The 16,328-nt window shown below is 38.3% G+C and overlaps 2 protein-coding genes across 3 annotated transcripts in view; one reads left to right on the top strand and one right to left on the bottom strand.

Moving 5' to 3' along the window:
- The window catches only part of CENPP (centromere protein P), a 116,941-nt gene that overhangs the window by 51,263 nt on the left and 49,350 nt on the right, over positions 1–16,328 (top strand). The gene's annotated exons all lie outside the window — the stretch shown is intronic.
- ASPN (asporin) lies at positions 12–15,412 on the bottom strand. Its single transcript, XM_052679246.1, has 8 exons — positions 15,112–15,412; positions 9,190–9,460; positions 7,403–7,515; positions 5,524–5,737; positions 5,050–5,160; positions 3,574–3,667; positions 2,416–2,554; positions 12–1,236 (listed from the first exon to the last, which is right to left on the bottom strand). The coding sequence occupies exons 2-8, from the start codon at positions 9,434–9,436 to the stop codon at positions 1,039–1,041; spliced, it is 1,116 nt and encodes a 371-aa protein (XP_052535206.1). The 5' UTR covers positions 9,437–9,460; positions 15,112–15,412; the 3' UTR covers positions 12–1,038.

Genomic DNA, 16,328 nt, shown 5'->3' with positions numbered 1-16,328 from the left:
AAAGGCAAGTGTTATTTAAATTTATTTAATTTATTTTGAATCCCAATAGCAAATATACACTAAATAGATATATAAAATATCCATTCTATACAGTACTGTCAGGATTGAGAATTCTGTTGTGCTGACCTGTGTAAGAAGTCAGGGTTGTTGAGTTCCAGCTATCTGCTTGCGTTCTGCAATTTTAGGATACTTAGTAAAATTAATGAGGGATTCTTAACCCGTGTGATGTCAGAATATAAAGGAAAAAAATTATATGAAAAATATGATTACAACTATTATAGCTAAGAGAAGATGATTGTGCTGGCCTACAGAGTTTAGTAAACAAGTCTATTAAGCTTAAAGCATATGATAAACCTTGAATTATCCTTTTGTCATCGGGAGTGCATCAAAGTATATTGATAGAAAACATTGGACATTTCCTCGTTCAAGTTGCAAGAATAAATACCACAAACTTTTAAGTGTTCTTATGTGCTAATTCTTGATGTGAAAACCATTTTTTATCTCCCAAACTAAAATACATTCTAGTTTAGAGATGAAAGACCTCACAGTGCTAATGCTGTGCCACCTTCTTGCATATTTGCCTGTTCACTGGTTACCAGAAACAGCACAAGAATTTGTCAATGTCTGGTAGGTTTTTGCATCTTTTTTAACGATACTATTTACCAAAGGAAAGGTCCTTACTGTGGAGTAAGTGACTCCTACTTTAGTGTTAGAATTTATTTTGAAAAAAGTATGTGGCAAAATATGTGATTAAAGAATTCAACACCTATTACAGGAAACACCAAGCGCAGTTTCCAGTTTCAATTCCAAGAGTCCTTCCATGAGATATAAATATTGCTGCTTAAATTATTCAAATGTGGCTTGAACGTTGTCAAATAAGGCAATGGCGCCTGCTGCAATATCATTTCTAATTAATTTTGTCTGAAATAGTAATTACTTCATAAACTGGTTAAATGTTGTAAAATTGGCATTTTCAGGAAATTTCAAGTAGCGTAGAAACGGTTTGGACGGGCTGCTTTTTAACCCCCGACTTTGGCATCACTTGAGGAAATTTCCAAGCTGCACGCTGTTCCTGGCTAAGATGCAGCGGAAGGTTGAAGGCTGCACCTCCCAGTACTTCACAGGGTTGTTGAAGAGGCTGATGCCGCTGTATAACGCTTTCTTCTTTCTCCTTCCTGTTGGACAGAAGTCGTTCACCCCCAGTTTTGCAATGTGGTTCGAATGGAGGAAGACCACCTGCAGCAGGAGAAAAACAGTGAAGTGTGATAGCTCAGTGTGTAAGTGGGAAAACACTTCCATTAGCAAAGAGGTGGTTGAGGTATGTGGTAAGATCAGCTGGATGCAGGCTGTTAGCAATATTAGGAATTGAACGCTTGTTTTAAGCGCTTAGGAAATTCTTCCCACCTATCACAATCTCTCCCATCCCACAAAAGCTAAGAAATAAGAAACATACAGTATTTTATCACTGTGTTGTCAGATCTTGACCCTGTTCTTATGGAATATTCTCTTAAAATGCAACCCTATGTTCTCTTTTAGTAATGATTGCAGTGCTGTAGTACTGTATTCCCCTATGATGTTCATTCTTACTGATTTCATGCATTTCAGAAATACTCTCTGGAAAAGTTGGTAATGGGAGAGACTTGTTGGAATGGTTGCACAATTAGCTGCCTAATGCTAATGTAGCTTAATTTAGTAAGAAAATTGTGCTAGTAGAATTTTGAATTGAAGAAAATATTGTATGTGGACTAAAGAATTATTTTTTTCTGTTAAACTACATTTAAATTACAAACCAATGTTATATATCTATATTTACATACACAAACATGAATCAAAAACATTCCTTTTACTTGAATTGAAATGACAAGTAGAAGGAAGTGATATTCATAGGTAAAAGATTTTGCTAAACAGCTCATGTTCTGCCATCAGTGCATTTCTTCATGGCTTCTCTAAGCTGTGCTCTGGTCTGCATCCCAAAACGTCTGACATCTTACATATGTTTTTAATTGCCATTCCAGATTTCAGGAATGGCAGGGTTTTGAGTACATCTTAATGCAGTATTTTTCTAGTTCAAAATACAAATACTAAAATTAAAAAAATATGTATCTTAAAACGTAGTCATTTCAGTCTTATAGAGAATGTTATTTGGAGATAAGATTTTTTTTTCAGTGTAGAAAGGAGAAATTCCATCTGCCTAGCATGGAAACTGTAACAAACTTTTTGCAAATATCTTTTCTGTGTGCAGTGTGTTTTCCTTTTTTGCTGCTTATTCTTCCTTTTGAGTTGAATTCATTTTTGTCATATGAGTAATGCCAAAATATCTCAGTGACAATTAGCTTTTTAATTGTCCTAATCTATACAGCATTGTATCAAACAAACTGTAACTCCCAAAGACTTCTATTAAGTTTAATATATGACCTGCAGGTATTTCAGATCAGGTAATCCAGGAGGAACTTTCTTGAGCTTATTCTTTTCAAGATGGATTTCTCGTATACTTGGTATGTTGGCAAAACTTCCATTTTCCACGTCTTTGATTTTATTGTTCCCAAGACCAAGCCTAGAAACAGTACAAGGAACATTTAATTGAAGATTGAGATTCACAACAGCATTCAAGGGCATGTTTTTTTGTTTTAAAGACTGAAATTCACAGGAGTATTCATAGGAAAAGCAACTGGGGACGAATGATCAAGTCTCACCTTTGACAGAAAGAAACTCCCATTGACCAAGTATTTTTTTGTAATTTACTCTCTGTTTAAAGGACAACAGTTGATTAGATGTGAGCTGTTGTCTAGTTTTAGTTGCACTTGTTCTTCTTTAGTCCAAGAGTGAAAGATAAGCGCCAACAAATCTACTTGTGAAATAAACCATGCCTTTTTATTGAGTTGTGTAGCTACAAAAAGAACCCTCATTCATTAATAAAAGGTGTTCTGATAAAGAGCCAAAGGACAGAAAATCATGTAAAGAAACAGTCATGTTTGTAGGTTACCATCATGTTTTTAAAATTAGCAGTATTACTATCTTTCCTACTTCCACATTTTCCTTATTTAGGTCTTAATTTGGTTTTTATGCAAAACTTGATCTTGTGTTGCTTGAAAAGTGATTCAGAACGTAGCAGCTTAGGCCTGTTTGCTCCTTCTATTCATCCTGTAGTTTCCTTTTTCTCCTTTCTACATCAGTTTGTTCAGAAACTGAAGTAGGTATTTAAAAGCCATTCAGTAGTTCTTCTTTGGTTGTAATTTCTGTTACTCCATACAAAATCCAGCACTGCTCAGCCAAATTTTCAGGCTATTTAACTAAGCTTTAGAGAAAGAAGTTCATACTTCTGTAATCAGATGTTATTCTTGACTACTAATGAGGATTCTAGGTAAGACGTAACAATAGCAGGGCTAATATTTTTAATATATATAATATATGTATTTTATATATTAAGTTTGGTCTTATTTGCAGCAGTTCTTACTCTAAAGCATTTACAAATTTGAGTTCTCTATTGTCATATTCATAAAGGAATTATTGAGTAAGAGGTCCTGTCAGGACTGACCTCTTGTCAGGTGAAAGCTTTCTGCTTGCAAGTTTTACCTTTGAAGATCTTTATACCGGTTAAAGTCTTCAAGTTCGACTGCTGTGATCTTGTTGTCATCTAAGTGAAGCTCTAGTAGACTGGAGGGTAAATCTGGTGAAAAACAAATGCTTGGTGTGAGAAAAAGCAAACATGATTTAACAGGTAATTGTTGGAGTAGTTATTATATTCCTAATATCTTCTTTTCTTCGTGTGGGGCTGGGTTAGGGTTAGGGTCCTGGATGAGGCTGTGTCAAACAAGGAGCGTTGGATACAGGTGTGTAACATTTTCAAAAAACAAAACAGCAATGCTTGTCAACATTCTGTGGTTTAAATTGGTGCTGTTGTAGCTCTTAGCAAATGGTCTGTGAGGAAAGCTTTTGGAATTCTCTGAGTAAAACGGGCTATCAGATACCTTCTTTTCCATGCTGGTACTCAGAGTGATTTCCTCACGTGAAACCAAATAGCCCCAGTTCAGTGCTGGCTCTTCTGTGCTTTGTGAATAGGCCAGAACACAAAAGCCTTCTATACAGCATCCAGTTAGTGATCTCACCTTTGGTTTTGCTAGCATTTGTCTAGTTTGCTCCCTGACACCAAGCCAGACGAACCACATCTCTCTGTTCTTAGTATTGCCTCCCAGAGCCCTGCTCCTACTGTTCCTTGTTGTAGCCCCAACTGAGACAGGAAACTGTAAGGCTGTGCTTTACATTCTGTGGTTACTGACATGTTTGGATAGGTGTTGTTTTTTTAGTTTATATTCCAGTTCACTGATCCACAGAGTGCTGTTTCTGTTCAAGGTAGTATCGAGAGAAGATTACTCACGTGTCCACTTTAGATGTTAAGTGTATTTTGTAAGTTATGGGTATCTTTAATTTTGTGCAGAAAGACGGATCTGGAGACAAACTTAGTTGCCATATGTGAAGAATGTCTTAGTATGAATTCCTGTTTCCCTGAGCCCATGAGTTGGAACTCATGCTGTATTTTCTTACAGGATATTTCTCCATAACAAAGAGAAAATCTGAATCATTTTACATATATATTTTGTTCTGGTGAGTGACAGAGATGGCATTATGATGATACAAGAAAAATGTCTTGTGTGCTGGGATAGTGCTACCATAAGCACGCAGGTAGTTTCTGATCCTTGAAATACCTTGTCTTAAGAACTGATGAAAGCCCTGAAGTGGCTGCTGCCATTTCATTGTTTCCGATTGTTTTCCCTGACAAATGTCTCTGGATGGCAGTGGCAGGAAGGGAATGCCTATTGGAGCAAGGGGATGGAAGGGGAGACCTGGCTGTGCTGCCCTGTGTGTTCCTAAGTGTGTCTGCCTTAGGGATGCACCACTGGGTATTTCTGTACACTGAGAACAAGAAAAGTGAGAAAGATAGGAGGTATGTATCTCAATGTATGAAATTTGTAATAATCATATCGATGTGAGAATGTTGCATTTCAGATTATGCTGGCAAAGACAAAGTAGATAAGGTAACACAAAATGTACCTTTAGGAATTGAAGTTAATTTAGCTTCTGCAATTCTTATGTGGTAGATATTTACTCCTTCAAAAGCACCTGGCTCTATTCCATCATTGTTGAGAGGATTTGCACTCATTTCTGTCAAGAAAGGAAGAGAAAATACTTATGGCATAGGAATTTTATGTTTGTTAAACTAGGTTATAGCTAACTGATTTCATTTTATTAATGAATGTTAATATTTTAGAAATCTATTCATTTGTAACTTTGATTACCTGTTCCCAGGCTGGTGGTGCAAACCTATCAACGAATAACGGCTGTCTAACTAGGCTTGCAAGGTTACCAGGAACTTTACCTTTGTAGCAACCTCTAATAGAATTCAAGTGATGATGATCATGAATATCTCTTTAAGATGAATTTCCACGCTGAGGAAATGTTTGAATGAAAGTTGTATGCAATATATTAATTTCTCAGTGAAGACTTTATCTTTCTGCTCAGACTTACCCAGAACGTGTAGAGACTTCATTCCTTTAAATGCATCCTTGGGGATTTTCTTAACCTTATTAGCATGAATTCTGAGCTCTGCTAAAGTTTTTGGTAGGTTTGTTGGGATCTCAGTTAGCTGGTTATGAGATAAGTACAGTCGTCGCAACTTCTTGGTAGGCTGAAAGGCTTTTGGATGGATCTTGGTTATCTTGTTGTTGTTCAAAGCAAGTGCCTATGACATGTGGGAAGAGCAACACAGAGAACTTATAGCAGTGCGTTATGATGATGAGGTCTTAAATCTGAGGTATAGTCAAACAACGAAATGTTTCAGTTCTCTAAAATACAAACTCCAGCACAGAACTTGTAGTGAGATAACACAGCCAGCAAGCAGCAAGGTATCTGATAATCATTTTGCATGTCGGATCACCTCTCTACGCTTCTATTTCGTTCATTTTGTTCAGTTTTTTTCTTGAGGGGAGGCAGGGAGTTGTTTGGCTAATTGTTTTGTTTGGGATTTTCTTTTTTCACTTCTTTGTGCTGTTGGGAATTTGTCTTCTCCCTGGAGTTGTGAAAAAAACTGGAGCAAAGCAGAATTAATCTTTTTTCCAGCTAAAATGGGAATAGCTCAAGGAAATAAACAGGAAATGCTTCCTTCCTAATCCGTGTTGCCATCTGTGGCTTTGCTAAGGAGACCAATGCTCCGACATTTAGTACAAAATGAACTTTGCTTTAACTAAAAGTTGCTTTCATTCCTGCCACATAATCACAAAGTAACAGTTGAAAAAAATCAAAGCAGCTCAGAGTTTTTAGTTACCACATAATTAAGTGGTGACTCGAGTGCATAAGGTGGAGATTCCTGAAGTATTCCAGTGCTTTTCTCTGTCACTGGAAGTTTTGTTTCTGTTAGAGCTTTTATAAACCCCACTTATAAGTGTACAACCATTCTGTATCCAGACTTCATACTCTTAGGGGGAACTGGAAACTGATTGTTCCAAACAGTGCATCAGTATGATTCGCACTTCTGGTTTCCTAGCAATTAGAAAGCTCATGGGTAAACACACTCAGCACATTTTCTAACCTTGCTCAAAACCAAATATCACTAAAAAGGATTCATTTGATGTTACTTTAATGTGTACTTCATGTCTTTCTAATGCGCCAAATTCAATAGATCTTCATGTTATGATTTGTGGGGCAGATTTTTCATTTTTACAATGAAAATTTTGTAATTGTCAGTGTTCCTTGGTACTGGATCTAGAGTGACATCTGGTGGAGATTGTACTCCAGAACAGATTTAACCCATCTTTATGGGTCTTTGAGCCTATTTTGTTCTCTATATTGCATACCGTAACTTTCTTGATTTATCAGTTGCTCCTGCTACTCATTTTAAAGTCTATCTCTGTGCATAACTTGAGCATGTGAAGAAGGCATTGAAAAGCACAAAGCTTTTTTTGCTAATTCAGTACTGCTTTATGTTCTGTTCAGGAAAATTGGGTATGTAAGCTCAGTTTCAGTGCTCTATGTATTGGTTGTGCGTTGTTTGCTTTTGGAGATACTCTCTCATGGGAAATTGCAATCTGTGCTTTCTGAGAGTGAGTTCTTTCTACTGTTTTACAGCTCAGCAGCCTTTAAAATGTAGGAAGTGTTCTTGTACATGCCTAGAACTGAATAAGTCTTGAGGATCTTTTTGGTGATACATACATGGTATGTTTTCTGGATTTTTAACTTTTACAACTCAAAGAAGTTCACTTCTTACTATGCCTGTGCAGCCAGCATGCAGACATTGGACTGCATTTTTCTGGATGCTGTTGGAGAAGAGAAATACCATTTATATTTTAAAAGTATAAAGATATTTAAGATTGCTAAATAGGATTTCAAAATTAGAAAAGAACAAGCTTACGTAAAGCGATGTGAGTCCTTGGAGGTCGTTTTCCTTGACCTCTCTTATTTTGTTGTTCTGAAGGTCAATCATGCGGGTATCTGGTGGAATGTTGCGAGGTATTGATGTCAAACCTATTTCAGGATGTGAGAGAAACAGAAACATTGCATTATGCACATCCAAAGAAATAAACTGCTAAGCAGGAAAGAACAATCGGCGCTAAAGCACAAGATGGAGAACACTTTGATGGTGGTTGGAACTGGTTATGTAAGGATGGATGTCAAAATGAGTGGGATAATTTATTCCCCTGTTGATGGAAAGCTTCCACGGGGTGCTCATTACATGCTGCTGGAGCAGTTTGTTCTCAGACAAGCAGTGGCTGTTTTGTATTTAGGAGCGAAGTTGTTCCTGTGGCTTGGTGAGATACCTGCTCCACTGCTGTCTGTTGTTCTGCATCTGCCCTCAGTATCTGCTGGAGCAGCCCAGTTGCTCACGTTGCCGTGCGTTAATGTCAGGGCTGAGCAGTGGGTTCTTGATGTAACCCGCCAAGATACGATGTTTCAGCTTCCAATGCTCAGTTATCACTTACATAAATTCCCCAGTCCTGTTTGATTACAAAGCTGCTCCAGTTCATGCCATCCTGACTCAGCAGGAGGGACCAGCGAAGGGATAGCAACTTGCTTGTTTGTATTGCTTAATAATGGCAGATTCAGAAACAAGCAAACACAAAAACGCAAAAACACAGAATTTGGATTCAATGTTTCTAAGATGGGAAGAGCCTGGGGTTAAGTTTGGAATCCTGGTCCTTTGGCTACCCTGAATCATCAGAAAATTTCAGTGAGACTAATTCCGACTGGAGCAATTAATAATGAATTCATACTTAGGAATTGTGATCATTAGGGATGAATATGTATCTGTAACATTAATAGTGGCAGATTGGCCTTAGTTTAAAATCTTGTTAGCAGTGATATTCAGTTGTAACTGGAGTTAAGCTAAGCAAATAATTGGTATCCCACTTGCATATTTGCATTATAACTTAGTTATGGTTTACTTATGGCTGCTTTTCCCTTTGCTATCATGTCTTGATGTTTGAACTGTTCCTTTGTTTGTAGCTGTGAATGAAGCAGCTCTTTAGCCAAAGCCTTTTTTTGGCACAAGGGTAATTTATTGAGTACAAACCAAAGATGGGGGAATTTTTTCTGCTTGTCCTCTTGTATATAATTTAATCAATTTTTAATTTTTTTTTAATTTTATTATTATTATTATTATTATTATTATTATTTTGCAATCCTGATTGGAAAAAAGAAATGTAAGCTGTATAGTAACAAAGAATCATGGAATCATTAGGTTGGAAGGGACACCTAAAGGCCATCTAGTCCAACTGCCTGCAATGAGCTCAGGCATCTGCAGCTCCATCAGGTGCTCAGTGCCCCTCCAGCCTCACCTTGGATGAGGCACCACCTCATTTCTGTGCATCCTGTGCCCGTGCCTCACTGTAAATAATAATAATAATAATAATAAATAAATAAATAAAAACCACCTCTTTTTCCTTATGTCCAATCTGAATCTCCCCTCCTTGAATTAGAAACCATTTCCCTCATCCTGTTGCAACACACCCTCCTGGAGTGTTTGTCCCCTTCCTTCTTACAGACCCTTTAGAGGCTGGCTGCTCTCAGGTCTCCCTGGAGCCTTTCCTTATCCAGAACAAACAGCCTCAATATGTGAAGCTGTGCAAATTACGGAGCTGGAGAATTCATCCTTTAAAAACAGTCTTGAAAGGAGAATTAAATGGACAGCACAACTCTTACCTAGATCAGAACAGTGGACAACTCTCACATAGCACTGGCATCCGAAGGGGCACGTTGGGAATAGATCAAAAGGGATTAGAGGAATAATTGGTTCAGTGGTTGGAAACAGAGAGTTGTCATCGTCATCGTCTTCATCTTCTTCTTCCATATCTTGGAGCATCATATTCTTTAGTGTAAAATATGAAGGACCAATGAGAGGTTTAGCAGAGCACAATGCCAAGAAGAGGAGGAGTGTGTATTCTTTCATGTTGTCTTACTCAGGATGGATGACCTTTAATAGAAAAGGAAAATGGAAAATCCCAGATACAAGAGTCAGTGAACGTGAAACGGCAAAAAAAAGTAGTGTAGTGTTGTCTTCAATTCCTGCTACAATTGGTTGTCCAGAAAAATGGTCTGTTTTGAACATTACTATGTAAAGGCTAAATATTTTAAATGCTCTCAGAAGCATGAAAATATTGAAATCATTAGTATAATAAGAAAATGAAAAGAAAATAATATTAAATTTAAGTGAAATTCATCAGACTTTAATGTCCCATCAAAGCTCTCTTAGTTCAGTTTTAAAAATAGTTTCATCATTTACTTTAGGCTCTGAAATTAAGGCTTTTAAAAGTGTAGTTTTTGTAGCAGTTCTTACTAGAGTTTGAAATTGAGGTTGTTGTATTAATTCTTAATGAAAAATACTTTTAATTAGGTATAAGGACATATGTGCATTGCTTGTTTCTAGAAAACTGGGAAACATTTATTAAGCAAGCAGAATGCTGTCATCGGGATACCCCTAAGCACCATTTATTCTACAGTCTTGACACTTCTGATTAAATACTTGTTGGATCATTTAGGGCACCTCCAAAGCAGAAAGCTCCATGTCAGATATCTATAATTACTTTTCATCTGATGTTCTTGAGGAATGCACAGGCTACTGAGGATTTCAAAAGATTTATCTTTACAAAAACATGGGAAAATGTTTTGCTATTCCAGCTGCTCATTCAGTTTCTTTCTGCTTCTCTTGAGATGGATTTTTACCAGATTTCTTTTAGCTGTACTGACTGAGAAAACCAGGAGTCTGAGTTGTGCAGCCCTTAACTACATAACATTGTGTTACTGATGATGGCGGTCCGCAGTTCAAAGCCTTTGAGTGTTTTCTGCATGCTGTATTTTTATTCTAAGAATGATTTCATTGACCCAGATAACCTGTGAAATAGAGGTAGTAAGAACTGCCTCAGAATGTTTCACAACTTTCAGAGAAAATACAGTGATCATAGACATCATTTAGATTCTACAAGCAAGTAACTAAGGTTTTACAACCAGAACATCCAGTGCTACAGGGAAGTCGGTCATCTACTAGGAGCTACTGGCTTCTCTCTACTTCTGCAAAAATGTACCAAGGCTGAAACCAATGCAGTCTAAATTCTGTCTTTCTACTGCAAATCCTAATGATATGGGTTGGAATTTGAGTGTCGTACTCTCCTTTTCCATGGTTTCTTTACCCTCCATACAAGTGGTACATGGGAATTTGGTTGTCAGCATGACTTCAGAACCTGTCTTTGTACAGGATGTTCTCACCTTGAGGTTACAGAAAATACTTTTAAGTTTTGTTAGCAAACAGGAACTTGTTTCCATACGTAGGATACAGGTTTGAAATTCCTCTGGAGCATCTAAGAAACCCTATGAGCACAGCAGGTGCCAGAAGTGAGGGAAGTGATCTCTTCGGACCACAGGAGCTCTGATGGGTCGGTGGATCGTATGATCAAAAAGGCCAATCTCTTGTTGGGAGATATTAGCTGCTGCTCTTAATTGACGATTTTAGAGTAGTATTTATGGAAGAAATAAGTTTTGTCACCTTGAAATAGTTCATTAGCTGTGCATGCCTGCATGTTTTCAGTCTCATATGGGGATTAGTCAAATGTTAGTAAATAGAAACTGAGGAATTCATTGCTTCTCTAAGGCTTCTCTTCTGGATGCGTTCTGGGGATTCATCACAAACAGTACATAAAGTGGGTTTTTTTAATGTCATCTATTTAAAAAAAAATCAAAGCACAATTCAGGAGGAGGCTTGGATTTTACTGGACACTGTGCAAATCAAGAGGGGCAGCTGCAACTCCTATTATGCATATCCTGTCATAAAGATGTTTCTGTTTAAACTATCGTATATTCTTTTAGGGAAGCACTAAGTGGATGGCAGTTCCTGTTGAATCACCTGATGATGTACACCTAGTTACTCACTGAGCTGTTTATAGCTGACATATATCTTTCTGTAGGCGTTTTGTCTTTAGCCCTCAATCACAGCAAAAGCAGTGTGCTGATTTGTGCAGTGGTTTGAGTTGACTCATTCAGAGTTCTAGGATTTGTCAGTTTTGTGTTTACATGCAGGATGATTTTGATGTTTCTTGTACATAGTTCTTAGCAACATTGAAATGCTGTGTACTGCATACACGATGCTCATGTAGCTGTGTATGTTTCAGGGTGTTTAAAATGATAAAGGCTACCAATATGTAGATTACACAAAATCCACTCTCCTCAAAAAGAAGAAAGTGACCTCTTCCTCTCTAATATATCTGAAAACAAGCACAACATACATTGTATCTTAATATTTATTGTAACCTAGTTGAGAGCTCATCTGAGTATTGTATATTTTACTCATTTAACTGTCTCTTAAAAGAAGGTTCACATATATATATTTCCCATATTTTCTTTTTTTCTCTTCTGTTTCAGTGCACTTAGAAATAATTCAATAGTTATACTTGCAATCCTGAGCAATTTGTTCTCTTGAAAGGGTTTCTGAATGGAAATAGTGTGGAGATCAAGATATGGAACCTGCAATGTTTTGTTTGGAGAGAACTGCGTTCTCGTTTGGTGTACACCTTTGGGTTCTCTGGTCCTATCAGTCTTCTGCTGCAGCAAAGCAGTCAAAAATTCCATGCTTTTGTTATACAAAATGATGAGATGAGGAGATTGAGGTCCTTCAGACTGCTGAGTTGCTCTTGGCTGCGTGCCTTAATGGCTGGGTTCTCTAAGATGGGCGGTCGCCTGGTCTCCCTCTGGCTGCTTAGGTGCTGAGTGAGCGACCTCTGTGCTGTGCTCAGTGCAGTGCAGTCTGTGTGTAGGATGCCAAGCTTCCAAGTGTTCATTGTACCTTGGGACACCTACTTTCTAAGTCTTCTTTAGCTTCTAATTCTGATGGGCACTGTATATATAAATTTATCGTAGTCAAATAATAATCTTTCATGCCTGTTGTGACATGCTGCTCTGGATCTGGTGTTATGAAGTTGGCTGGAGAAACCACTTAAATCAATTTCCGTGCTTGTACCTATAGCAAACAGATTGTGTTTTTCCTCTCAGATACTGAAAAACATGACTTCAGACTTCAAGCTATGAAAAGGTTGAGGACTGTGACTGGAGCAATGGCCCTATTCAGCTCTTGAAAAATAGCTGTTGCTCACAAACACTTGTACAAAAGTAATGTTGTATTATGCCACTGGCAAAATATATTAGTCCTGTGAGCTAAAAGTCTTGAACACAAGTCCCTTTGCAAAACAAAGCCTGAGATGTAATCCATTTTTTTAAGCAAAGAGGAAAGGCTTTGCCTGATGTGATCTTCCCATTTTGTCATTAGGAGATTCTTACTGCTTTCTGACTTAGTAGCTAGCAGCAGCAACCAAGTTTGACTGCAGGGTGGTACTGGCTGAAGAACTACATGGGATTTTATGGAGGTTTTAAGTGATTTTTTCCTTTCTTTTTTTTTTTTTTTTGGCTGTGCTCTTGAGTTTCCCACTAAGTAGCTGTTATAGGTCTGTGCAGGAATGTTCAGATTGTAGCACATTGCAGAGCACTAGCACAAACTTTCTGCATACTTAAAGAGTAAGAGAATGAATAAAGCTAAAGCCCAAAATTCACATTTGTAATAATCTTTCTTTAAATCTTAAAGATTATTTTACCATAATAAACTTAGGAAGTATTTAATTTCTTTCAGAAAACACAGCTCATGAATGCAGCTTTCCTAATGGCGTATTGCTGCCACTTCAGGCTCGTTCTGCTTTCAGGCAAATACTGTTTTCTCTTACCAGGTCTTTCACCCAGGCTGCTCACTGTGCTGATTGAACTCACTAAACCAGCAGAAAACTCGTGTCATTTAAAAAGTAAAATCCAACACACTCTTTCCAGATGAAACAGAATCGGTCCAGGTGTCAAAGTCAGCACAAAGAAATGGGTGGGAACAGCCGGGTTAGGGGGAAGGAATGTTAACAAGGAGACAGGGAAGAAGAAGAGTGAGCTAAACGTTTTTTACATGTGCCAGCTGCTAGATGGGCTCGGGTGTTCCATTGAACACTCACTGCTGTTGAGACAAAGTCTGCCCGTCTTCATTCTCGTTTTTATCAGCGGGGGAATTGTAGATGAGTTCAAGAAAGAATGCAGTGAATTCAGGGTGGGCTCAACTGCTTCTTTACATATTTTTATAGCAGTCCTGCTTTTGCTTCGGTTTCTTTCTGAATAGCACCTTCTCACTGGAACATCAGCCACCTCACAGTGAGGTAAAGGAATGCAGACGGTACATTTTACATGTGGGGAATGTGGAGATGCTGTAAGGCTGACTTTATTTAACAATCCTAAATTGCTGTGACATACTTATCCTCACTAATCTGGTGATCAAAACACAGATTGCCAAGTAGCACATGGAAGCTATAAACTTTTTCTATTGTTAATTTAGGATAACATTTATACCAAATTAAACACAGGTGATGTCATAGTATGGGATGGGATTAAAGCCACTTACAGACTGCCTGGGAAATTCCCACATAAGCATGCAACAGTTCTGTGACATGAGAATTATAAACGTGAGTAATGGGAGGAAAAGCTTCTCGTGGGGACAGAATAAGGCTGTTAGTAGGAGATGGCTGAGCTCCTTGGCACTACTGCAATGTGTTGCCTCTGCTGCCTTACCCCTTACAACCTGCAGTGGTTAATAGGTAAGGTTTTAACGTCGTGAAACTCTAAGAAGTGTGTTTACAAAACCCAGTTAGCAGTGTAGGAAGGCACATTTCCTATGGCACTGTTTCTGAAAAGGAAATGTTGAAGTGGCACGCTGGTGGTCTTGACAGAGTCAGAGAAAAATCCCCGTGTTCATTAATAACACGCATCATTGCACTGTGCACAGACTTTGTCCAAAGAAAGGCAAGACCGCTGCTGTTTTGAAAGCTCTATTTAAAAATAGTTCTGGTTCTATTAGTCATTGTCCCATTCCACAAATAAATGAGTTTCTGTTTAACTCTTTGTCTACTCCCTGCTGAGCAATTTGCTGTAGAAAAACAGGAGGCAATATTTTGCCAGTGGGATTACTGAAGAATTATTTTCTTGAGAAACAGTCCAGTCTTGAAACGATGTAATTCAATAATTAACAGCTTGTTTATAATAGAAGCAGTGTTTGGTGAGTATTTACTTTTCATAGAAAACGCTGCTTCACCCATGTTATTAAACGTTATCTAAGAGTTCTTAAAGTTATTTTCATTCGGAGAAGCTTATGGCTTTAAAATGTCATTTCAATTACTTTTCTGATTTTTTTACTTAACAGCAGCCCCTCCTTGAATACCTAAATTCAGATAGTTAATAGTAAGTTGTAAACGTTAGAACTGTTATAAGATAGAATTGAGTTTCAGAGATTGTAACAACTGGAGAAAAATGCTTGTTAGCAGTTGTTAAGAAGTTAGAAGTCCTTAATAGTTAAATAGTTCACTGTTCCTTTTTTTTTGCTTTGCAGCTCAGATGTAGTAATCACAGAATTATTTCAGCAGCAAAGTAGGTTTTCATATGTTCCATAAAGAAGTGGTATTTATTCTAAATTAATTGATGTTAATCTGCATAGTGGCTAGTATTCTGTTGCTGAATTCCTTATTGCTATACAAATATAGTAGGTATTCAAACTGGACATACCTTGCAAGTCTGATAGTTCTTCCAGAAGCACTCTGATAATCCACCTGAGATCTTTTTGTCCAGTTATTTCATTTACAAAAAAGAGAGGGAAAGGAAGTTAGACTGAGTGCAGTGAAGTGCAAAGCAGGTATAAAGAAAAATTCCACTTGCAAACTTCTTGATCCTCCTGGCACCCTGGGTGACACCCGAGTAAACTGCTGCTTCAGATTAGCCCATCTTAGTACTGAAGAATGATATTAAGACGACTTGTTACCACTCATATGTTTTTCATCACTGCTTGTATGAGAGCCAAAACTTCTGGCTTAACTCTAGACGTCTAGTGGACGACTTTGTAAAACCTGTAGTTTAATAATAGTTGACATCAGGCCACTGGAAGTACAGTGAGGTCCATTTCAGGTCATTCCTGCTATGGAATCACACTTATTTTTGATTACATTTGCTGTTGTTCTTCTATGAGTGTGGCACTATTAAAAGTATAAAGTTTTAAGCAGTGGCAGGGTGAGCCAGCAGCCTGTAGTGATAAATGTGTTGCCAAAGCCTTCTGAAGGTACCACGTTGGTACTTTGTTGTGCAGTTAGATATCAGTACTGCTCATGCTTTCAGTACAACGTATCTGTCTAGGCGAGATGGTTCCAAGCATGCACAAAGCAGATCAGGTTGTTTTGGTCAGTGTAGCTAGCTCTACTGAATATGAGAAATTAAGCAGATCTGTAAAACAGAGGCAGTATTTGCTGTGCTCTGTGACTAGGGTTGGAGCTGTGAGCTGCTTTAAACAAAGTCTCTGAGAGTTTGCACTGAGTTATGTTGTTTGTGCTGCCGTGCACATCACAGTGCTTAGAAAAGGAGCTGTTCCTTGTTTGCCCTCAGCAGGCTGCCTTCTTACGTGTGCTTCAGAACTGCGTGACCAAGGCTGCCACAGCACGAGTTCTGTCGTTGGTGTCTTTGCATGTCCAGTTCATGGCATCTGTCCGGTTCCATGCGCTCCGTGTGCATCTGACTTCAACTGAATCACACACAGAATCACAGAGTCACCCGGGTTGGAAGGGACCTCAAGGATCATGTAGTTCCAACCCCCCTGCCTAGCAGGGCCACCAAACATACACATTCAGATCAGGTTGCCCAGGACCCCGTCCAACCTGGCCTTGAACACGTCCAAGGACGGGGCATCCACAACCTCCCTGGGCAGCCCGTTCCAGTGCCTAACTACTCTCCTTGTG

Source organism: Tympanuchus pallidicinctus, unplaced genomic scaffold (assembly GCF_026119805.1).
Source record: "Tympanuchus pallidicinctus isolate F22 unplaced genomic scaffold, pur_lepc_1.0 scaffold17, whole genome shotgun sequence".
Classification (NCBI taxonomy): domain Eukaryota; kingdom Metazoa; phylum Chordata; class Aves; order Galliformes; family Phasianidae; genus Tympanuchus; species Tympanuchus pallidicinctus.
The sequence above is the reverse complement of the archived record's forward strand: the minus strand, read 5'-3'. Positions and strand labels throughout refer to the sequence as shown.